This window comes from Haemaphysalis longicornis, unplaced genomic scaffold (assembly GCF_048455015.1).
Source record: "Haemaphysalis longicornis isolate Haplotype H1 unplaced genomic scaffold, Haemaphysalis longicornis Haplotype H1 scaffold_1, whole genome shotgun sequence".
Taxonomy (NCBI): Eukaryota; Metazoa; Arthropoda; class Arachnida; order Ixodida; family Ixodidae; genus Haemaphysalis; species Haemaphysalis longicornis.
Window position 1 is genome coordinate 150,087,223 of NW_027526203.1, and position 23,798 is coordinate 150,111,020.

Genomic DNA, 23,798 nt, shown 5'->3' on the forward strand with positions numbered 1-23,798 from the left:
ACAAATTTCTACAAGTCACTTGTTGCTCTGGCCCTCTTCCTTAAGCAAGAGCTGTCTGCTCAACAGAAGATGAGCAAAAAACCTAAGGAAATAGCGTAATCGCGAACGTGAGGAAAAATGGTTACATCAGTAACTTTATTCGGCGCCCCAAATGCCGTACCCACCGATCAGGCAGCAACCAAGATAATTATACTCCTCCAAAGCAGCCAGTCAAGAACCCTTCCCCTGACTCCGTCGCACCCCCCCCCCCCCTTCGTTCTTCTGACGACCCTCCCGCCTTTGTCTTCTCTATCTTGATTGGGCGAGTGAGACAATATCACGCATTTTCATGAAGGAAGGCGTTTTCGCCACCCAGAAACCGGTCTCAACCCTCAGGCGGCTGATGCCCTGACCGCAAAAGTGCAAGGGAAAGTTTAAAAAATTGATTGGGAACAATGTCCCACCACCGATATCGGGAAAACGCGGAAAATTCCAGAACACCTCCGACAGTACAAAAACGACCAACGCAAGTCTTACATGCAGCACAGCGCATTGGCTGAACACCACGGCAGCGAAAAAGATTGACATCGAGGGCGCGCTGGTGATTGACACTGAAACAAATGTTCACAAATTATCCTCCTCGGGTCCTGGTACATACAAGGGACTTGGGGAAGGCCCAGTAGATCCCTAGGTGCCCTTCTCCCCTCTACGGCCACGGCCTCCGACACGCAGCGACAAGAAACGACTCGAAAAAAAAAACTACCTCATAACTGCTGCTTCTGGTCGAACGCAAGCACCCCCAATTAAGGAGCAGAATAGGTTACGAAACGTTGGGACCGCTTTTAATAAGGCCCTTGGTTGTGCATGTGCCGTTCCAATATGTGCAGTATTCTATAATAAGCTGGAATATAAGTGAGGTGTCCACGACGAAGCACAAACTAAAAAGTGCTGAGGAACTAGCCAGTGAGCGCATTTATTATCCCGAGACATGGGCGCAATTGTAACTCCTTACGTTTACACGGTCATGCGAGCACACTAAAACGCAAAAGCAATATTGACTTTGCCTCGAGCAAGAAATTATGCGAGACAGTGGCCCAATAGCAAATCGTGGTGTGACATAGACACCTGGAATTTTGGGCAGTGAAAGCGCCGTTGCTGATTAATCAGTGTCTATAGCAGGTGCAGGTCTGCTTGATGATGCCGCTGCAGTATCCGCCACGACGTCGGATGCTCCTACAGTGGCGATGACAGGCACCTTGGTTTAAAGGGCAGCCGAAACCACGACCTGCGGAGAGACGAGTGTACGCTCAGAAACACGTGCGAGGCGCCCTTATATACTTGTGCCACGTGTAATGCTCGGGGCAGTTATGTATGCAGCAAGAAAGTTGAAATTCCCGCCCACTTCCTTTCAAGGCCAAAGGCTAGGGCTTCGCTTATGAAGTATTTTCATACTGCTCATCGTCTTCGCTTTCATAAAGACGGGAATTATTTGAATGGACGCAACTCAGGCAGCAGCTACCTGACAGTCAGAGCTGCACCTGTTTTACTCACATGCAATCACGTTCACCGGAAATGCGGCAGGCACCACCCCACTAGCAGGGTGGGAATTTGGCCCTGCGGCAAAACATTTGGCTGCTGCAATGCAGTACCGGGTTGAAATGTCGTAGAAACCTGTATGTGGTTGTATTCATTTTACCTCTACAGCGGTGGCTATTTGGGTATAATTATGTTTGATCATGACGACGGTCAATTTTCCAGTTTGATGAACGTCAGGATTCATAACAGTCTCTGGGACTGATCTTGCCCCTTTCGGCAGGAGATATTGTGCGTCCGTTCCATAACTCGTCATATCAACAGTGCTGCCCTCTGAGGCATCTGTGGTGATGCTTCGGCAGGCTATGCTATACTGCCCCTCAGTTGAATGGGCACTATACCTAACATTGCAGAAGGAAAGGCCAATAAAATGCTACTGTGCCTGCATGAAGATTGCTAGTTAAGCTAAATCTCTATTATACCAAGCCCAATACCCACTATCTTGTTTTATGCAGCCAATACCAAAAGAAATGTTTTCTCATTTTAACGTAGAGTGCCTAGAGTATTCGCTACCTTTAAAATTCGTAATGATGCATTTATGTGCAAGAATTGATGCTTGAGAGCCCATTTGGGCGATTTTATTGTTTTCGTACGCCACCAAACCTTGACGCTGTGACCCCAATTCGGCTTATTGGTAGCGTTCTCTTATCTATGCGCCGACTAACACTTTCGGCGCGCTGACACCGTACTTGTTTTCGGTACTTTTGAAGTTATGATTGAACTCACTATGAACTAAAATAAAGGATTTTGTGTCCATGGTTCAAAATGGAGCTCAGGACTACCTGCCAACTTAAAGGCGTATTTTGACGATCTCCGAATGCTATCTGTATGGAGAAAAGCTGAATTATATGAACAGCCACAGTCTTACCCACACCTTTCTGGTCTATGCATTTAAGAACACCGGTGAGGGTGGTGGGGGGGGGGGGGGGGCGTATTTTCCACCGCTCATATGAACCAGCAGTCACAGCGATGACAGCTAGGAAAGTCACCATGACAAGGAACACCGTGTGACTAGATCCGAAAACGGGATCTCCGCTGTGCAGTGCAAGCATAAATTTTGCAATTCAGGATTTCAAAGCTCACACCCCCTAATGAGTAAAGCCATATGTAAGCCTCATTATACGTTGAAGTTATTTGTTTATTAATTGAGTGATTAATTGACTCATTGATTGATTGATTGATTAAGTTATTAATTGATTGATTGGTTGATTGGTTGATTTATTGATTGATTGAATGAATGAATGATTGATTGATTGATTGATTGATTGATTGATTGATTGATTGATTGATTGATTGATTGATTGATTGATTGATTGATTGATTGATTGATTGATTGATTGATTGATTGATTGATTGATTGATTGATATTGGTATGTCGTTTGTAGTGGAACACATGTATGTTTATTTCAAGCGCTGCTATTAAAGGCAGGCCCGAAGTAAAGTTCTCTGTTACAGGTAATTGCTGTACCAGAAAATATTACCTTCCATGCTCTTCGTGCACCGCCAATCTATTTTTCTTTTGGACACCTCTGTACCTTCAAGGCTCTTTGCTGCCTTTAACACATAGGACTTCGGGTAAGGGAGTATCCCCAACATACTTGGAGGGATACAATCGCATTCGAATACAATGAGGCGAATCGTTTCTGTTTTCTCTCTGCCGACCCGGCATGTTCATTATTTTGTGTATACTTCCCTACAAAGCTCTTCGTCTGCAAGCAACACGGCCTAGCCTCGAAAAGCAAAGCACAGCCCTTAGCAAAAGTGGTAGTTGGGCTAGTTGGTGTTGATACATCGTTAAGTAGCGCTTGAAACAGGTCGCTGCATAACAGGGGCGTATCTTCTCTGTTTTCGTCCTGTTTCAAGCGCTAGTTAACGATGAATCACAGCGCTTAGAATTATCGCAAGTATTTGTGTTCCGTATGTCAAACTTCTCTACCGTGCAGATATCTAAAGACTCTTGCGATTCCATTTCTTGTTCCCTTTTTTCGTTTCTTTAGTCTTGCTTCTTTTTTGGTTACCGTGGCGGTCTTTCGCTACATATTCGGTCTTTCGCTATCTATTTGCTACATATTTATTCGTTAGTGTTGTAGTCTCTCTTACCGTCGGCATTGCCCGCTTTTAATGTATATGTACACAGAACTTTCGCCGTTCACTTACGTGTTGCTCCTCGTAACGTATTTTAAACTGAGCTTCGCGAAATTCAAACGCCGCCTAGCGCATCTTTCCCTGCACTTCTTCGCCAGTTATTACTGAGCGCGCCGGAAGCCAAGCCACCTACCCTCCTCTGGCTTCCTTCTCAGCATGCTAGCACGCATGGGTACTTTCCTTAGAAGCAACGATTGGGCGTTCATGTACACTGTGGCAAAGTGGGCCTGCCGCCCTTCTAAAGGCCGTATTGGACGAGGAAACCATGCAAGTATTTGGGGTAAAGTTTATACTGCCCGGAAGAAAGTTAACAGTGCGCGGGGCTCGCGGTTGTAGCGTTTGTTCAAAAGTCTAATTACCAGAAGACTCAGAATGACCCTGCGCTGGAGCCAATAAGCACTTTAACTATTTTTTTGGTGCCTGAAAGCATTTCAAAAACAATAGATTTTGCGCCAGAACAGTGCCAGAACAGTAGTGCACAGTATAGTACCGCAGTATAGTATCGCATAGTATAACATAGTATCGTATAGTATAGTATAGTATAGTATAGTATAGTATAGTATAGTATAGTATAGTATAGTATAGTGTATTATAGTGCAGTATAGTATAGTACACTATAATAGAGTACAGTACACTGTAGTATAGTATAACCTAGAATACGTTTTGCTATGCTACTATAATAGTACTATAGTATACTATAGTACAGTATAATATACCACGCTATAGTACTACAGTATAGTATACAGTAGAGTGCCAGCACACAGGTCCACACCAGAGTTTCTTTGCCGCTTTAGCAAAGAAACCCTTATAGCCTCTGCGTCATTTTGTTGCAGTTTTCTTCGAAGGGGCTGTTGACCGTTCATAACTGCAAGTGAAGTAGAGGGCTAACAGCGTCAGTTTTAGTTGCGTGACGTAACATATGCGCGAAAACAATGCCAAGAGTCGAAGAACTAACGGACATAAAGACGAATGTGTACTACAGCAAGTGTCGAAGCTGTCTATTTAAGGGGGGTCATAAAATGTGACTTGCGTATTTCGTGGCCACCTAGTCATAAGACTGGGTGCGCTTACTGAACAAAGCATTGCGACCTTTTAATTCACGCGATCATAGTGAAGGCCACGACAGGAAGCAGTTCTAGAGAGTATGGGAGCGCTACGTACGGAGAAAAAAATCATAATAATCAGTAACAAGTCACCTTCAGGTGTAAAACAATACCTCCAGCCAAGGCACCACGGAGGAGAAAAGCAAAGTTAAGACGGCATGGCATTGTTAGCACCGCATGCCTCGTTCTGCACACAAGTAATCCATTTTTTATCGCAACTGATGTTCCATGCCAAGACCCAAATTTTCTTTTTTAAAACGAGGATATCTGTTGTCCGTAGTAGTTTTTATGGATCCCCTTCAAAATATCCATCACTTGTTTTTGTCTATTTCATTCGCCCATTTTCGGTTTTTGATTTGATTGTTGGGGTTAACGCGCCGAATCTCCACCTAGGCTACGAGGCGCGCCGTAGTGGGGGGCTCGGGAATTATTTGAAACATCTGGGGATCTTTAATGTTAGCCTAAATCTCGACAAACCAACGTTTCTCCTCCATCTGAAAAGCAACCACCGTGGCTGGGATAGAACCCGCGTTCCTCAGCAGCACAATGCCTTCGCCGCTGAGCCACCGCGGCGAGCCATGTTTGCTTCTTGACACACGCTACCTTGCGACGGTAGATCCGAACGGCGTCTTTGAAAATAAATAGTTGTTTCGCAATAACTGCAAAAATGCTTTCTATGCATGCACTGACACAACCCGCACAATAGCGTCATTACACCGCAATCATGGCCTAAAAAGCATTCGCAACAGTGTTGTTCACACCGTAAAAACGAGCAGATTCCACGCACTTCCCAACCAGAGAATAACAGCTATACACGCAGAGCACCACACACGGTGCAAAATGTTTGAACAGTTCGACGGTGTATGCACCTGAGGCGAAGAAATTGTGCAAAATGTTTGAGAATCGCTTTTTGAACAGTTCGACGGTGTATGCACCTGAGGCGAAGAAATTGTGCAAAATGTTTGAGAATCGCTTAGTCAAAAACCCTGATTCTCTCGTGTTTCGTTCGTGTAGTAGCAATGTAGAACATTTCAATTTTGCACAGTTTCCAGTTTGAAAAGGGGCGAACTGTCATGAAAAGAGATATGTCCGAAATTCAAAGTGTTTGCACAAGAACCTTGTTACCATGTGTGGCTATCTTGCAGATCAACAATAATTATCATCGGGGACCCACCACTTGCGCTTCTCAGCGAAAAGCAATTACACTGAATACATCCTTGAAGTGCGCTAGTAAGTACGACATTCCTAACCATTTTCTACGAAAATTCAACTGTCCCTAGGGACGCGAAATCCTGTCAACTAACAAACGTTTCATTTCAGCGTAAGCTGAAGCCGTCGATTTCTTAAAAACGGCGATATTTCCGGCAGAAAATTTTTATTATAAAACAATATTATATTATATTAAGTCTGGTGATAAGTCAGCCGTTTCTAACTATCGCCCGATCTCACTCCTTTGTGTCGCCTCAAAACTCTTTGAGTCAGCTCTGCACAAAGTTCTTGCTGCCTGCGTCAAGAACGTTGTGCTACCAAATCAGCACGGCTTTTTCTCGGGTCGATCGACGGTCACAAATCTTGCAAGCTTTATGACACAGGCTTCGGCTGCAGTTTGTGAAAACGGCCAGTTGGACGTTATTTATTTCGACCTCAGTAAGGCGTCTGATGTGGTGAACCATCAGTTATTAATTAACAAGCTTGCTAAGTCCGGTGTAGACGCAAGCCTTGTTGCCTTGTTGTCCAACTATCTCCTTGACCGGGCCTTTTATGTAGATGTTAACTACAAAAAGTCTAGTGTTTACCCTGCAACAAGTGGTGTACCCCAGGGTTCCGTGCTGGGTCCATTATTGTTTTCTGTCTTTATCAATGATGTTTCAACAGTGTTAACAAATTCTTCTTTTCTTCTCTATGCTGATGATGTCAAACTATTTAGGCACATTAGCGGTGTTCAGGACTGCTGTGCCTTGCAGAGGGATGTGTCGGAATTATCGGTCTGGTGCAGGAAAAACTGCCTAATTTTAAACCCCACTAAAACAAAGGTTGTCACCTACAGCCGGAAAACCCACAGTCTGCTGTTTTCCTACAGTATTGAGGGAGCTCCTCTGCAAAGGGTTGAGGAGATTAGGGACCTAGGGGTGCTTTTCGACAGTACCCTCTCTTTTTCTCCTCATATTAGGCTCATCACCCGGCGAGCACTCCGAAGCCTTGGAAATGTGTGTCGGATTACAAAGGAATTCTCTTCTTCAGACCCATTTCTAATGCTATACAATGCAATATGTATAACGAAGTTAGAATATGCTTCTGTTGCCTGGAACGGCATCTCCAAATCTAGTAGTGAATTAATAGAACGTGTGCAGAAGAAGTTTTTATCCATATTTAAGCACCGTCATCACAATCACAGTTTTCATCCTGATTCTGACTTATCCATAGTCCCTTCCATCCCTTCCTTGAACTGCAGACGTATGCGTGCAGACCTTACATTTCTTCACAAAATTGTTCATGGTGACCTTTCTTGCGCAGACCTGCTTAACTGTTTAGAGTTTAGTGTACCACAAAGGCCCACCAGGTCGCATCGCCCGTTCTTGACCGCTGCGCGCAACTCCAATCATTCTCCTGTGCGCAGAATACAGAATTGTTACAACCGCTTCTTTGAACGCCTTGACATCTTTCAGAAATCCTTTACAGTTTACCGTACAACGCTGTTGAATACAGTGTGTTAAACACGTATGATATGTCTGTCGTTCTTTTTTTTCTGGAATTTGATTTCTCTGCGGTTGTGTCTATCCAACTGATAGTTGCCTATTTTTGAAACTGTTTACTGTCATTTGTTCGTTTTTTTCATTTGTCTCTACACTCTTGCCGTTGTTTTTGTTGTATTACTGTCAAACTTTGTTGCTCTGCCTGTCGTGTGGCCTTTACGACGGGCAGAGCAACATAGGCATCTTCTTTTTTTATTTTTTTACCCGTACCCAGGCTCCGCCTGTGCTTTATTTCTGTCATTTTCACTACTTCAATTTGTGTGTGTCTTGTCGCTTGTTTGTTTCTTGCTATATGTTTCTTGTATTTTGTTTTCATGTAACTACCCGTGCGCCAGCACTCAGGCCTCTGGCTGTTCCTGGGCACGTAAATAAACATGATTGAGTGATTGATTGATTGATTGATTATAATATTATAAAATTATTAGTATAAAATATAGGTGAATGTGGCACTTGCCGGTGTGGCACTCCCGCGGCGTGGCTGCTGCTACAGTATCTTGTGATCATCGGACAGTATGCGTTGATGTCACACACAAGAGTTACGCTGAATCATTCTGCTTTGACGATTTTCACTATCTATTTTTATTCCGTGCGCTGACAAAAACAAACCGAAGCAGTTTTAGAAAAAAAATGGAGCGACAAATGCAACTTGACGAAATTTTGCAGACGGTACCTTAAAGGCGTTAAAGGTGGGTCGCGTTTGTGATAATGTTTGCATATTCAGGCTGCCTGTACCTGTTACTCACCTAACAATTAATGCGACACGCCTTCACTCACGCCTGAGCTTTATGGTTTGTAATGTCATTCCAGGGGCCTTTTTATGGAGAGTCTATACAAAAAAAATCTCGCTACAACGCCGAGTACCTAACACTCGCTGGACAATGCGGATAAATTTAAACTCAACAAGGAAAAGCCTAAGTCATACCAATAATTCCGCGATAATGCGTCAGCATTCTGCCTGTATTCGTCATCTTACGCAGAGCACTGCTAGGCTTAGGTTGCTCAATTGCCCTGGAGCGACACTCCCATATACAAAATCAGTGTGGGAAAGCAAACATTACGTTGTAGTGGGCTATAATTCATTGCTGGCTACACACATTTTGGAAAGAAATATGAAACCCCATGGGCCCTTTTAACCAAGCAAACACCTTCCTAAAGCTCCATGTATCTATGGAGGCCCTCTGCAGTCGGCTTCACCAATCAAAGCAAATGCAATGCATGGTCGGTATGGTCACACGGGCAATGTATGCAGTCTTGCATCGAAATGCGGAGGCCCTGGGGTCTTTGTTAAAGATCCCATGCCATCGTTTAGCGCATTAGACGGGCGAGAAAAGTCTCTGGGAAGTGGTCTAAGAACGCTTAGGCATTAAAATCAAGCTAACGTGAAAACGAATCTGTTTGCGATTTAGGAAAGCACCAGTTCCGGCACAATGCGGAACTTCAGTGTTTCGGGGAAGGTTTCCTAGCGCACACGGGGCGGATTGCAGAATGGCCAGCTGGGCTTTAGTACTTTGTTTCGGTGAAGGAAGAAACATAAAATTTGTTTGAAAAAAAAAAAATAAATTCAAGAATGAGGCTCATCGAAATTCGGCCACACAACCACCCCGGAGAATCAAGAGATACCCCCGGGTTGGTCCGCGCCGTAAAATGCATGCTGAAAGCGAGCAGGCGGTTTCGTCTCCAACTGTCCCCAGTGCGTCCGGTTCTGGTAATCGGAGGTCCCCAGTGTCTTCCAGCGGGCGGGGTGCGTTGAGCGTTGCAATGAGAAATGATTGTATAAATGGCGCTCTAGTATATACCTATGGTGCGGTTGAATTCCCTTATAGCCATTTGTGCCCCATAGAAATAGACAAGTCTGTTACAAAGTATATGGCTCAGTTTGTCCAAAGAAAAGAGAGGCCTTGTCTTTTTTACCCGCTTATTAAGCCGACGCCGAAACGACTGCGTTTTCTTGGTAGCGGTGGATGCTCTACTGTGTACCTCGGTGAGTCACAACCGTTGCTAAAACAATTTAAAGTACATTTAAATTACTACCACAAAACCCGCAGGAGACTACAACGTGTGGCATTGTGAAATATATTGGTCAGCATGCGACTTATATTAGCAACCTTCATCTACAGTGAGAGCTTTGGAGCGTTTCGTGAGAGCGTTTCTGTGCGTCACTCACGAACTCTGAGGTGTGCCACTTCGCTCTCCTCCTCTGCGGTTGCCGAGCCAGCCATGAGCCCTGTGAAGGAAGCACGCCGGCAGCGAGGAACGAATGAGTCAATTGGAAACCACACAGTTTGCGCGGTATAAACGATAAGGGAAAACAAGAATGCGTTGGGTTTAGCCGAAACAACTTCTTTCGCTGTTGCAGGAATTCAAACAGCGTGTTTCACAACCTATAACGCTCAGCAGCATTCGGCTATGCATGTCACGCTTTGCACGAAACAACGTGCTTAAAAAGCATGCTGAAGAACTAAGGTAAAACTGGTTCGATGAAGCAGAACCAGACATTGTTTGCTAATCGTTGGCTAATCAAGACAATTTTTCAGCGCCGGGACTGCTAGCGCCATCTCTTGATGCCAGCACGAAGACGAAGGCGCTCCCGAAATATTTTTGTACATTGCGCACGCTGACATGCGAACAGGCTTCAGCCCTTCAGCCAGCGCATATTTACGCTCTAGTAGCACATTCAGATGGAATACTATTTCATCTATGCGGGCTCCTGGTTTATGAACTGGATTGCTAGCGGTCTTTGATGTTTGTGGCTTGCGGAAAAAGGACTATGGATATTTAAACAAAACTTTGATAAAGCGTTAAGGAACTTTTTACCGAAAACAAAGTAATAAATCATGCGAGGTCCGCTTTAGTGAAATTATTTTTCCCGTTTGCTTCACGACTCCTCAAATTTCCTGCATGTTTGAACGATTTCTTTTTCCCTTTTGGCTAAAATTACAGACGAAATTCTCTGAAAAAGGGGAAATTCTCCGCACGGAACATTACTGGTCCCTAACCGTTGGCCGCTTTTGCTGTGGTGGCAGTGCGCTCGCACCACTGCCTCTGGCCGACGGACCCGTTACAGGAAAGTAGGCCATCAGAGTACATTCAAATACCAAGAAACGTCGATTTCAGTACTTTCTGAGCACCGTGGTGACGGCCACATTTGCGCAGTGCGAATAAGTTACCACAGTTCGCCTCCAACCGTTGTAGGAAATACCATCGTTTCGTGGGGGAGACTTTTAATTTGGACCATCGCGGTTTGACGCTCGTTCAGGCTATTCTTATCAAACGTAGCCGCCAAGAATACACAGGAGCGTAGCGTTGCTTCCGCAGACAAACTCATGATTGTTCCGAGAGACTTTTTAAACCTAAGCTTTAGTGTTCTCACTGATTTCGTCTTTAACGCGTGAACGGGTGAAGCGGACGAAAAAAAAAAATGCTTCCGGCGGCAGGAAGTGAACCACAGTCCATCGCGTTATGAAGCAGGCGTCTATGCGATGGCTTCCATTTTGACATGCTCGAAGTGGTTTGGATGTGGAGAGGCGTGCATTAGCGTGCGAAATTACAGAGAACGAATCCTGCACCTTATAACCTTGTACAGACGGCAGTGACCCGTTACGCAACAGCTTCGCGTTCAACCATGGTCGTCTTTAGACGGAGGGTCACTGATTTTTTTTTTCTGGGGTTCTCAGCGCGATTTTGAAACGTTAAAAAATGCATTGACCTGGGCTGTATTCACGCTTTTCGGCGACGAATGTAGATGACAGAGTTTTTGTTGGTCGTACGCTACAGACGTGAGCATGCCCCAGAGATCCGGGTGGTGGCGCATGCGCAGTACGCTCCTTCGCTCACAAGCTCTGTTTCCCTTGCTGTATGGAGTGTGCGAACGTACACTGGGACCAGTAAACAACCGTGCAGTAAACAGCCGCGACGGGTCGCAATGCAAAAGAAGCTTCGGATACTTTATCTCTTCCGGAAGAATTCTGCTATGATGCTCCATGCAGCACTCTTAATCTGCACGGATTGTCCGACGTCCGAAAACTTGTTCTTTCCGCCCAATCATCTGAGAATTTTTTGCAGTAGGTAAACGCGCCGACGCTACACAGGCGATGGTGCGCGTCGTAGTGGACAGCTCCGGATTAAATTTGACCACCTGGGGCTCTTTAACGTGCACCGAAATCTCAAACACACGGGCGTTTTCGCTTTTCCCCTTGCTCAGCAAAGCAGCCACTACGGCCGGGTATGGAACCCTGTTCTTTCAGTTGCGCAGCACAGCGCCTTAGCCACTGAGCCACAAGTATTCGCCAAATTAAAAACTAGCATCACCGACCTCTTCGCAAATTAAATATACACATAAAGGAATTGCAAATGTGCTGCTTTTGTCGATTATTGGATAGTTCGACATTCAGACAATACGATATTTTTTTGACTTAAACAGCTTTCGTGTTGTCTCTCTCTCTCTCTCTCTCTCTCTCTCCATATATATATATATATATATATATATATATATATATATATATATATATATATATATATATATATATATATATATATATATATATATATATATATAGTGTAAGTAAAGAGTCGGATACACAGCAAGAACAATAACAAACAGTGTTTACTTACGTAGCGGCAACGGGACTTGCCTTCATCAGAGTAAAGTTACATGATTTTGCTGTCGCAAACATTTCGAACACGTTTCTTATATTCGCCCCGAGCGCGAACACAGTCGGCCCCTGGCGGCGGCGGGACGAACCGCTCCTAGTGTGGATGGCGCTCTCGCGTCGTCTGCTTTTTCCCATTGCGTGCGGCGCAAGACGCGTGCTGCACACGACAAAACAGCCAATATGTGTGCTCGTTTGGCAGTAAGCAATGACTTAGTTACCTCTGCTTGCGCATTTTCTCTAGAAACGCAATAATCAGCGGCCGTTGCGGGTTAATGCGCTGGTTTAATTCCACGAAACATCTTCGCCCTGGTCACAGCTTAAGTGTGAAACTTGTTATAAACATTGCTTCCACACATTGCACTTTTCTTATTGTTGAGTGCAGTCGTCTGCCGTTTCGGGAACGTCTAAGGGTGCTTTTTGAAGGTGACGTGGTGATTATTTAAAGGATAAAAGTTTAGTACGCGAAACGGGTAAGCAGCGACAAGACGCATACGCGTGCAAATTCCACACCCTTGTAAAATTGCGCTGTGTCCTTACAGAAAGAAGAAACAAAGAAAAATATTTACGCTGCCCACGACCCGTGCGCTATCGCCCATGTGTGATCGTGTCCTTCCCGTACCTTTCCTAAAATAAATACCATTTTTGGACAGTCGTTTATACTGAGGAGGAGGAATAAACATTTATTCAACTGTATCGAGTTGCTAATTTTAAGTAGTATTTAAAATACGTTTCTATGGATGCGCAAGAGTATTTAGGGGAGATTTCTCGGTAACATTAAGCAGTTGTGAGTTTGCGAGTGTTATGTGGCATTTCGTGTGTCATTTTCTATATAGATCATTTTCAAATCCGACATGAATCACCTTGTCCAGAAATGTCTCACTCAGCATAACCAAATGCCTAATATGGTCCCGTCTTAACCTTTTAAGGTGGACGTAAGTTTAAAGAAAGAGGAGAAAACGCGTAATATAATGCACGTTATTGCCCACATGTGTGAGGGGTGTGTGCCATGACTCGCTGTTTTTTTTTTAATTTTTTCCCACAATGCTTGCTTTCAATACAATTTTGAAAAAGGCGAGCCACAATTCCTGGACAATCCCGGACCAAAGGGGGGTTAATCAGTTTTGAAAATACGTACTGCTTTTTCACCGCTACAGAACATGACGCCTATGTGTAGTTTCGATTGTAAGTAATACTGATAACCATAGTTTGGCTTTTCGCGTTACATGCCTTCTCTTCTCGCTGCTCTTGCAACGTTGGCAGGAGCCCCCCCCCTTTCGCGAAAAAAAACTAAATGCACAGAATTTCATTTTTTAACCAATCCTCAAGAATTAAATGCCATGACAAAAGCGATATTCAGTTTACAAAACAAAGTAGTTACCGGGAACCCGTTGCGCTGATTCGCAACGAGAAATAAAAAAGGAAATGGTTTACTACATCTGCAACAGCGCAACTTCATTTATTGCCATCTTTAGGGTTCGTAAGCAACCTTATACGCAAGAATGCAAACACATCTCGCTGTTGCAGGCACCTGTTAGATTTTAAAAGCAACGCAAATTGTCAACATAGCAGCCGTAACAGAAAATTTGTGCTCACTGTGAGGTCCCAGAAGCTTGGTTTGCACACTGTAAACCTGCTTGTCACTTTGCGAAAACCTAGCTAAACATGAGATGTTGATTGTACTGCGTGCGTTGACAATTCAATTCGCAAGTTCACTTGCGACGAAAGCCGTAAATAAGTGATCCGAAACCGTTATTCATCAAACCTTCCTTCAGAGTCGTTAAAATTTCATTTAAAAGACCCGTTAGAGCGGTTACATTTATATCTCTGCGCTGATCAAAATTCAGTAATTTTATGTTGCCTTTTGAACACACAAAAAATATCGTAAGCTCGTAGAAAGAATTTCGGGGCAGTTAAGTAGTGTTACCGTTTCAGGGCATCCCACAAATGCAAGAATGCGTCATGCTACCAGTGAAAGCGATTGAGATTGCCGTTGTAAACTGAATTTCAGAGATCGCGGCTTCCTGATTTGTTTCTTTATGCTGTTATTGAAGGCTCAAATCCATAGTCTGGAAAGATCGAGCTTGCTACGAGCCACAGCGTACAAGTTCATTGTCACAATCACGGCCATTCTGAGATTCCCGATGAGTCGTCGCTTTTTTTGGCGTAGTAATGATAACTGACTGCCGCTTCCATGCTATACATTGAACGTTGAGGAACCGAACTACATTATACCACTCTTGTTTGCACCTTTCGTGCGCACATACGGGGGAAAAAGGCACGAAACGCGCCCACAGTGTGCATTCTTACGGGCCGCTCAGCGGAGCATCCACACTAGCAGCGCGACACTGTCGCCACCTACATGTCGAGCTCGCGGCGAATAGGTTTGCATAAAACTGTGAGAAGGAGCGGAAAATGTTTCGGAAATGGAGAGCGTGCATACAGTCAGGCTACGCCTGTGTTACAACAGCAACAAAAAAAAAAAGGGGGGGGGAGCGAGAGAGAGAAAAAAAGGGGTCGTGTTAACACTGCAGCGTTCAAGGTTGCACCATGACGGGTCAACGTATGCCGCGCGGGCTGCAAGTTCAGACAATGGGGGAAACTGGACAACCGCGGTTTGAAAAGAAAGGGAGGAGTATACAGTAAGGTAATCAGTGGCTGGGGAGACTGGTTCGGGGGGAAGCGAAGATGGGTGTGCCCCCCGCGGATGAAGAGAATAGATAGGGGGCACAAAAGAGCATTTCACAGAAGCTAGCAATTGAACAGGAAATAGGTAGGGTTATTTCCTGTTCAATTGCTAGCTTCTGTGAAATGCTCTTTTGTGCCCCCTATTCGGCTATCTGTGTGTCCGGCAGCCTTGATGCCTAGGTAGCATAAGAGGGCTTCCCGCCAGTAACCCGCTCATGACAGGCTGTAGACGTTCGGGTCACGCCCCGGGGGTTGAAAAGAAGGTCCCCTTCTCCCCGTGTAGTCAGAGTGGCGCTGGCTACCACCCTCAAGCGTCAGATACACTTCTAGTAAATATAAATAGCCCAGAAAGTGAAGGAGAACACAGTCGCCCAGATAGCCGAATTGGTAAGGCATTCGACATGTAATCGAAAGGCGTGGGTTCGGTCCCCACTCTGGGCGCGTGTTTTTCGTTCTTTCTTTCTTCTGTGTCATTATAAAAAAATATTTTACTTAATTAACTGTAGTGATAAAGAAAAGAGCCCAACCACACCCCTATGCCTCCTTTGGCGTTGTAGACTGCTGACCTATCTTTCTGTATTTCCTCAACGAGCCCCTCATTGCCTTACTATATATATATATATATATATATATATATGTGTGTGTGTGTGTGTGTGTGTGTGTGTGTGTATACATACATAATAGATACATACACGCAACAAATTGAAAGCGCCGTCCTCCCTTTGAGTTTACACGAATTGCAGTCGCAGTTGTTCTTCCGACCCTAACTCTAATGTTCAACAGTTAGCCTTTGGAAATTACGTTGATGCGTGCAGAACATTTATCTGCGACCATGCTGCAGATCATCGCTGTTGCGGTGAATAGGGGCACAACTTGGCCCAGGTGCGTACTAATGAACAGTTTTTTATTGCTTGCAGCTATTACATCATCACTCTCCACAATGAAGATGTGTGGAGCGAGCGTTTAATCGAGCTTGTCACCTTTGTGTTTTCATGTTCAGGAGCAATGGAAAGAAAGAAAAATAATTATCGTCGCAGCAACCATGCCATTAGTTGAAGTATACGAAAGCAGGCAGAGTTCTCAGCAACTCGGTAAGCCAGAAAAAAACACCACCGAGCACCTCTTATCGGAGGCTTTGTTTCTGCATGCGCTATTTGCAGATTTGCCCTCTTCAACTTACCGCAAAGAAGAATGACAGCGAGGGAAAGCACAAGCACCCGCATCCTTCAAAGTGTTAGGCTGCTTCAAAATTCTCTGGAACCAAAAAAAAATGTTCCTTCATACAGGAGCAGTCAATTTGAACAACAGCATTTCATATAACATACGATCTCTTGAAAGGAAATGTATTTTTGGGGCTGTTTCGAACATAAAGCCCCATTCTATACAAATTTAAACTAGAAATAATTCCTACATTTGCATAAATAGCATTTTCACCCTCAAAAGGCAATTCTTCAACCACCGTTATTAATTAATGTTATCATGACATGGATAAACTTTAAAGCATCTTTTCGAGCTACTTCCTAAATAATCGTTCATGTTCACGTTTCTTGTTTGTTCATGTTTTATGTTTGTTTCAAGTTTCTTCAAATGTCTTCATGTTTCTCGCATCATTACTTTTGTCTATTGTACATGAAGTCTATTGTGAATTCGACCGAATGCATGCATGAGGCGAGAAAAAAACCTAACAAATCAACGACATTTTCATAGTTTTAACCCAGCCTTAATTGGAATGTCCTCTAAGAAATTCGGTCTTCACAAAATTGTAACGGCCAATAATGTACAGTATTCGTCAATATCAGCATTCGTCAATTGAAAAGCTTTTCTCATGTCTTATTAATGAATGGTTGATTGTGATTTTCTTACACGCTCCTGCTCAAATGGGATTTCATTCAGCCTTGAGCGTGGCAGGAAATTGTACAAAAGCGCGTAGAAAAAAAAGGAAAGAAATAATATGCAAACAGCACTAAGAAGGTTCAATAAAATCTTAACATGATATAGAAGCTCATAAAGCATAAAATGCATTATTTGTGCAAAGAAGTATACACAGTTTTTTTTTTTTTGTGAATGTGTGTCACCGGTTTTTGAGAAAATGCGTATATCATATACCGAAAATTACGTACGGTGCACAGAAGGAATTTACCACAGTCATTTACCCGTTGCACTACTTGCTACAACTTGCCGATAATATGTGGAATATTATGGCGATAGCTTTATCTGCATCATAAAAAACAAGAAGTGAATGATATCTTCAAGAGGAATGGTGCGAAAATTGCCTACGCTACAGAGAGAAAATGAATAAAACTTAGGTTTGTGCGAGATTTCAATTCGAGTCACTAGAGCAGGATGCAAGTGCGCTAACCACTGGGATGACTTTTTCTGCATTTCTTTGACAGAAAACGAGCAAACAAACCAAAGTATTGGTGAATTCAAGGGTTTCACGGACGCCCCTCTTGTCGGGAGCGTACATTTCGGAGTGAAAGTGGGCACCGACCAAGTAATGAAAAAGAAGAACTTAAAAGATGTTTTGGCTCACGCACGGGACATGGCACGGGAGTCTAAACAAGGCTCCTGTGCGGGAGCAGAAACGTCATTTGTTTTTTTTTTTTTTCATTACTTTTTCGGTGCCGCCTTTGTCTTTCAAAAGCAAAGTATTGTTGAACAAAAAGCAAAAACACGAAAGCTAATAAAACTGCTGAAAGGAAATAAGAGACACAAACACGATGTAGCTCTAAAGAGGCCTTCGATAATCCCTGGGATTTCGCTTTCAAACCATCTAATGATTATACTTAGGTGCCCGCTTCAATTTCTATTCTGACGCTTCAGAGCAGTTTCGAAGGGGGGCGGGAGGGGGGCTATAGTAAAAAGACAGACCTCGAGTTAGTTCTTACAACTTACTAAGAAAAAATATAGCATGAGAAAGCAGCAAAATTAGGCTGGATGAAGCATTCGATAAAACAATTTGCGTAGCATAAGGAATAAGGCAACAACTGGCAAGGGACAATCTTACAAAGAATTAAATCCTTCAGGCTGGCGTTACTGCATCATCTAAACACACCATTTACTGTGGTTGTATTGCACACTGCTATTAAACAGCCGGATGTGGACATTTATTGTAACTTGCTGTAACCGTCTAAAATTATTTCTCATTGCACGGGACGGGTGCGTGTACAGTCATCCACAGGCTTAGATGGAGCATCTATTCTATTTTAGCGTGGCATAGCTCCAATATTTTGTCGTAAAATCGCTCAAAACAACGCGGACGACTTGAGTCCTACATTTCACTTCAGGGCAGTGCAAAAGTTATGCCTAGACTGCCTTAACCTATGAAAGGAGAAGACGTTAAGTGCGGAAATCATTGCTCCCGAAAATACGGTAGACGAGTGTACCTCTTTGCGTTTTGTTAACACCAGATGGCAAAGAGATGCCTGGTGCCAGTCTGTTCTGAATCCACCAATATCAGAAGCAGTACAGAATTTTACACCGTTCTAACTGCTATGAAATACACAGCATATATTTTCTCTCCAGGCCAAGACAAAAGGTGCGTCGCTGTCGTCTTTGCACACATGTAAACAGCCTAGTACCAAACTCATATGTGTAAGAGAGATACGCACAAAAACTTATTCACACTTTTATAACACTTACTTGAAGTGATTGTGGTGTTCTAGGCCCCGAGCGTAGTTTGTGTCGAGAAGAAGTGGGGTAAGCAGCATTTATAGCCGGTCATATTTCCGCACACCGTCCTTAGAGCGGAAACTTCGTAATATCGTCGTCTACATTTCCGGGACGCTCAGCATCCTCCTATGTAAATATCCCGGGAAGGGCTTGGCTTCCGCCTGAAAGGGTTCAAAACAACCGGTACGAGGGAGACCTTCAATTCAGCCACTGCTAATACAACGGTGCATTCTGGCAAAGTCTTCCACGTGTTTGTAATGGCGCGAGTAGGACTACCAGCAAATTGATGGGAACTGAAAGCGCACATGCGACACAGACAAAGAAAGGAGACAACAGGACGAGCCCTAAACTACCAACAAAATATATTTGGAAAAAACCCACAATTTATACATGTCACGCTTTCCACTTGCATTTCACCACATATGCGCAGAGACACTTATAATGTCACGCTTTCCTCTTGCATTCCACCTCACATGCGCAGAGACACTTATAATCGTCTGAGATAACATAGTCCTTTTTGAGAAAGGGATACAGATGGTGCGCTGACGCATTGAGACTGCAACCTATCTATTTTTTAGCTTCCATTATTTCTCTGGTTAACCTATCTTTATTTTTGCCAATTATGAAGCATTTATCGAAGAGTGGTTCGCAGCCCCACGTAGAACAGTGATGCGCTAACCATCCGCCACTCCCGTTCTTGACATTGCCAGAGTGCCCGCGAAGCCGGTCATTATTACAACGACCAGTCTGCCCAATGTAACGTTTGCCGCAAGAAGGGGAAATTTCGTATACCACCTTTTCTGTGCATGTTGTGGGCTTAAATTTATGTTCTTTTACCGCAGCGGCTAGAACATTGACCACAGGGATTGCTCACTATGCATAACTTGCCAAATTTTTTTGCGGCAGAAAAAACCACTCTAATATTGGCACGTCCTGAAATTTTCTTCAAGTTGTGGGAAATATTGTGGAGGTAAGGTATAACCGCATACTTTGGACAAGTTTCGAGTGAGGCCGGCTGCTCTTGCTGCGTTTGGGCTCGCACCTTTTTTAGCAAGGACTCTGCAACAATCCTGTGGCAAAGTTCTAACCGTTGCGGTAAACATAAATGTAAGCCCACAATATGCACAGAGAACGTGGTATACGAAATTTCCCTTTCTTGCGGCAAACGTTGCATTGGGCAGACTGGTCGTTGTATTAATGACCGGCTTCGCGAGCACTATGGCAATGTCAAGAATAGGAGTGGCGGATGGTAAGCGCATCACTGTTCCACGTATAGCTGCGAACTGTTCTTTGACAAATGCATCATAATCGGCAAGAATAAAGATAGGTTAGCCAGATAAATTATGGAAGCTGAAAAAATAGATAGGTAGCAGTCTCAATGCGTATCCCTTTCTCAAAAAGAACTATGTTACCTCAGACGATTATAAGTGTCTCTGCGCATGTGTGGTGGAATGCAAGTGGAAAGCGTGACATGTATAAATTGTGGGTTTTTTTCAAATATATTTTGTTGGTAGTTTAGCGCTCGTCCTCTTGTCTGCTTTCTTTGTCTGTGTCTCCATTGCGCTTTCAGTTCCCATTATGCATCACCAACAGGCCCAAACCATGACCCTTTTGGACTACCAGCAAGATAATTTCCTTGTCCTTGTAACCCAAGGGCCACAGAAGGAGGAAGGGTTGAGAACCCCAGATTCTTAAATAGAACGGCCAAACAGCCTGTCTGGTTTTGGCACGATGAGGCGAGCCATTGATGCAAAACGCAAAAAATACCTGTAGTGGCCCAAAGCGCGAGGCTCAATGTGAGTGAGCTGCTCAGAACACACGTCTCGTCTGCTAATGGATGATTTGTTAATTAATTCCATATTCGCACAGTTTCCTGTCTTGTTGCAACTTATTACTGACACTTTACTATCAATAGAGTTATGCGGTTCCTGTAAGGGAAGTAAATGATTTCTTTCCCAATTTCGTATTCACGATGTCGGTTGTATATGGCCTGCGGACGCTTGCAAGTGCATTTTCAGCGCAATGTGGAGGGTACGATTGCTCTTCACTAAACAGACAAATATTCCCTTAATTATATCATATGCAGAATTTTTGAAGTGGATGAAAATCGGCTACTCAGAGTAAATATTGTTATATTGTAGGTTCCTTTTGAGAAGCTGGGTACGTCTGAAAAAATTATTCGGACGCCGGAAAGAAACGTGCTCTGCTTTATAAAACCACAAAGTGCAAAACGAAACCCGATATGTTGGACTGCACAAACTCTAAGCAATACAAAAATCGGAATGAAGCAGAAGGGGTCCTTAACCTAAAAAGAAATTACCTTCATAATCACCACCACCATAATTATCATTGTCATTGTCATTAAAATCACCTCTTTTTCTTTCTTCTTTGTCATCGTCACAATTAGCGATTGGGTTCAGCCTTCCTACATTCAAAACCCTTTTGGAAGCACCTGGTTGAACAAGTAGGTGGTGTGGCTTTATATAGCATACGACGAAGTTTGGTCAGGCAACTTTTAATCGGCGGTCATTCTTTTATTTCGCACATAAATATAAAACAAACTGATTCTGGTTTTCGTTGGGAGCAGCGAACTTTACCTTCAAAACTTTGGCTTTTCTAATCCCATGTGCTATGAATACCACCGATTAAGAAATAGGTGATGCATAGCGTTTATCTTATCAAAACTGGAAAAATTGTTAAGGGTTTCTCGTAGCGATTAAGTACCATGAACGCGCAAATTTCTGGTGGCACTCGTATTTACAATTTTAAATAATTATAAAAATGTCCAAATTACAGCAACGCGTCTGTGAAATGAAGCCGCGCGAAAGCTGCCGCGTCGCTTTTAATACCTTAGGAATGTTCGCGGTACATTAGGACCCCGTTACGGAGTTTACCATTGCGTTTCCACTTGTTGGAGGATCCTAGCGTTGCGTTTACCTCTAAAGCCAAAGAGTTATATTGTCAGGCTTCTGTCGGTAATTAATTTGGAAAATATTACATTGCGAAATCGTCTTGTGTCGCAAATTCTTCTCAGCATCTTTGGCAATTTTGATTTACAGGCAGCCTTTATAAGCCACTGATAGGAAGGCTGGAACACATGCACGCCTGCGATCAAGGGCCTTGTTTGCGGGAATGCTATTAAGTTTGCAGGGTAAGCCCGATACTTCCCATGCATTTTTGACCATTCTTGAGGTGCCATTTCCTAGGCATCTAATAAAGGTATTTACATAATGCATATGCCATTTCCTTTCATAGTTTGTGGTCTTTTAATTAAAGGGACCCTGCAACACTCTTCGTGCAGTGCAAGTAAACCTGCGCGACGTTTAGATTAGACTTCCAGGAACACTCGAGCCAAATATTACACGTGCACGTGAAGCGGTAAGCGCGCAAATCGCCGTGAAAGACGCGGAAAAACCAACCGCGCTCTCTTCAATTCTCCTCATTATGCACCCCTGGCATGGCCTCTGCGACGTCAATAGGGCCATGGCTGTCCTGGCTCTCCTGTTGGCTGTCGCTGGTCAACTTCGCGGATAAATTCTGGCATTTCCTGTGACGATCAGCCGTTGTTGGCGCTGTGTATGAACCTCTTCTATGTCTGAACCTGTCCGCATGCTTTTGGTGTTTCTTTTGTTTGAGTGCGCGCGGAGTTTGAGTGACGAACTAAATATTCCACTTTCAACGAGCCCACTCGACAACAAACGTTTATTGCTCCAAAAACGCCCTACCAGCCTGAGTGCTTGCTTGCGAGCAGGTCACCATGCCTGCTTTTTTGTGGCACCAGACCGGAAATAGACCCGTCCACGTTGCGGGGAAAAGGACGAAACTCCCCGGCATGTGACATATCGAAGGCCGCCGAACAGAACGCCGCGTGCCGCCCCCCTCTCTGGGAGAGAGCGCGCAGCTTTTGTCTCGTTGTCCGCGGTTGAGTTGAGAGGGAATATTTATGCGGGAATTTTCATCGCGCGTAGTTTCGGTGATAGGGAACGGATTTTCATAATTCTTGCGGGAGGAGATTGCTGGAACAATAGACTTTACCGCAAAATACATCCCGAGTAGCCGATGGTAAGTGTTGCAGGGTCCCTTTAACTGTGACAGAATTATCAAAACCCGACGAAAATAACAGTCTTATTAACTTTTTTCCGCTGTACCTAAATTTTGGGTTTATTTTCATATTAAAAAATGTGTAACCAAAACAACCGTGGAGTGCATATTTTCAATTGTGGCACAGTAGTTCTGCCAACTTATGTAGATGACCGGGAAAAAAATCAACTGGTTACTCTGGAAGACATAGGAAAGAATGGTACCTATGTAATAAAAAACAAATTTGAGAAAATTGCGTGTAAAATAAGAAAAACGTGAAAAGCAACACTTTTTCGCCACACACACCGCACGAGTCGTTTATTTAGTAAGCACGAGCTCCTTAATCGCCTTCGAAGTCTTTTTTTTTTTTGCTTTTCAGGCTGTCGTCTATCTTGCCTTTGTCAGCTGTCATGCAGCTCTATCCGCAAAGTATCTTCGCTTGTGGTCAACCTCATTCACCCACTTGATGTGGTTGAGACCAGGGTTTAATGGAAATGACTTCAATATGTTGGCTCATGCGAAGCTAGCATAATTGAAGGAAATAACAGTATTCAATGTTGCAATCTCGAGAGTGTGAAGCCGAACACATACAGTTTTCTGGCGCGCTGCAACAAAGCGCGAACATAGAAAAGACGTCAGGAGCGTCTTCGGGTTGGTTTGGCTAAAAAATGAGCTACGCTGTGGTTTGTAGACAATTTCTTAGTATAGGTAATTCCAGACCAGTGTTTTCATCTGGAGCTGGAAGTTTCTTGATGGAAAAAATGACAATAAACACGGAGCACATTCTTAAAGGGGGTATGGTCACTGACAGTGCTTCATCAGTCCGCGCCATGTTTATGCGTGGAGACCTCGTACAAAAGCTAAACAAATTGGGGGTTCCCGTCCTGGGCTTGTCCAGCTTTTCCAATCACGAGGCAAGTTTGGACTCAAAGACCATTTTGGCAGACTACAGCGATGTGTTTGAGCCGGAATCAGGCCTTTTCAAGGTACCACCCACACACCTGTACGTGAAGAAAGGTGGGGTGCCAAAGTTCTTTAACGCTGGGCCGCTACTATACGATATGAAGGACAACGTGGACGTCACGTTGGACATACTATGACATCTGGTGTGCTGGCTGTACTGGCGCAGTCTTAGT

The 23,798-nt window shown here is 43.9% G+C and overlaps 1 protein-coding gene and 1 long non-coding RNA gene across 2 annotated transcripts; both read right to left on the reverse strand.

The window, feature by feature from the left end:
- Nucleotides 1-925: 925 nt before the first annotated feature.
- Nucleotides 926-18,629, reverse strand: LOC144137944 (4 kDa defensin). The gene is made up of 4 exons (XM_077669979.1): nucleotides 18,553-18,629; nucleotides 16,091-16,164; nucleotides 9,738-9,797; nucleotides 926-1,264 (listed from the first exon to the last, which is right to left on the reverse strand). The coding sequence occupies exons 2-4, from the start codon at nucleotides 16,131-16,133 to the stop codon at nucleotides 1,143-1,145; spliced, it is 225 nt and encodes a 74-aa protein (XP_077526105.1). The 5' UTR covers nucleotides 16,134-16,164; nucleotides 18,553-18,629; the 3' UTR covers nucleotides 926-1,142.
- On the reverse strand, nucleotides 2,818-7,789 carry LOC144137952 (uncharacterized). Its single transcript, XR_013315770.1, has 2 exons — nucleotides 5,756-7,789; nucleotides 2,818-5,689 (listed from the first exon to the last, which is right to left on the reverse strand). It is a non-coding gene; the product is annotated as an uncharacterized LOC144137952 (long non-coding RNA).
- Nucleotides 18,630-23,798: the final 5,169 nt, after the last annotated feature.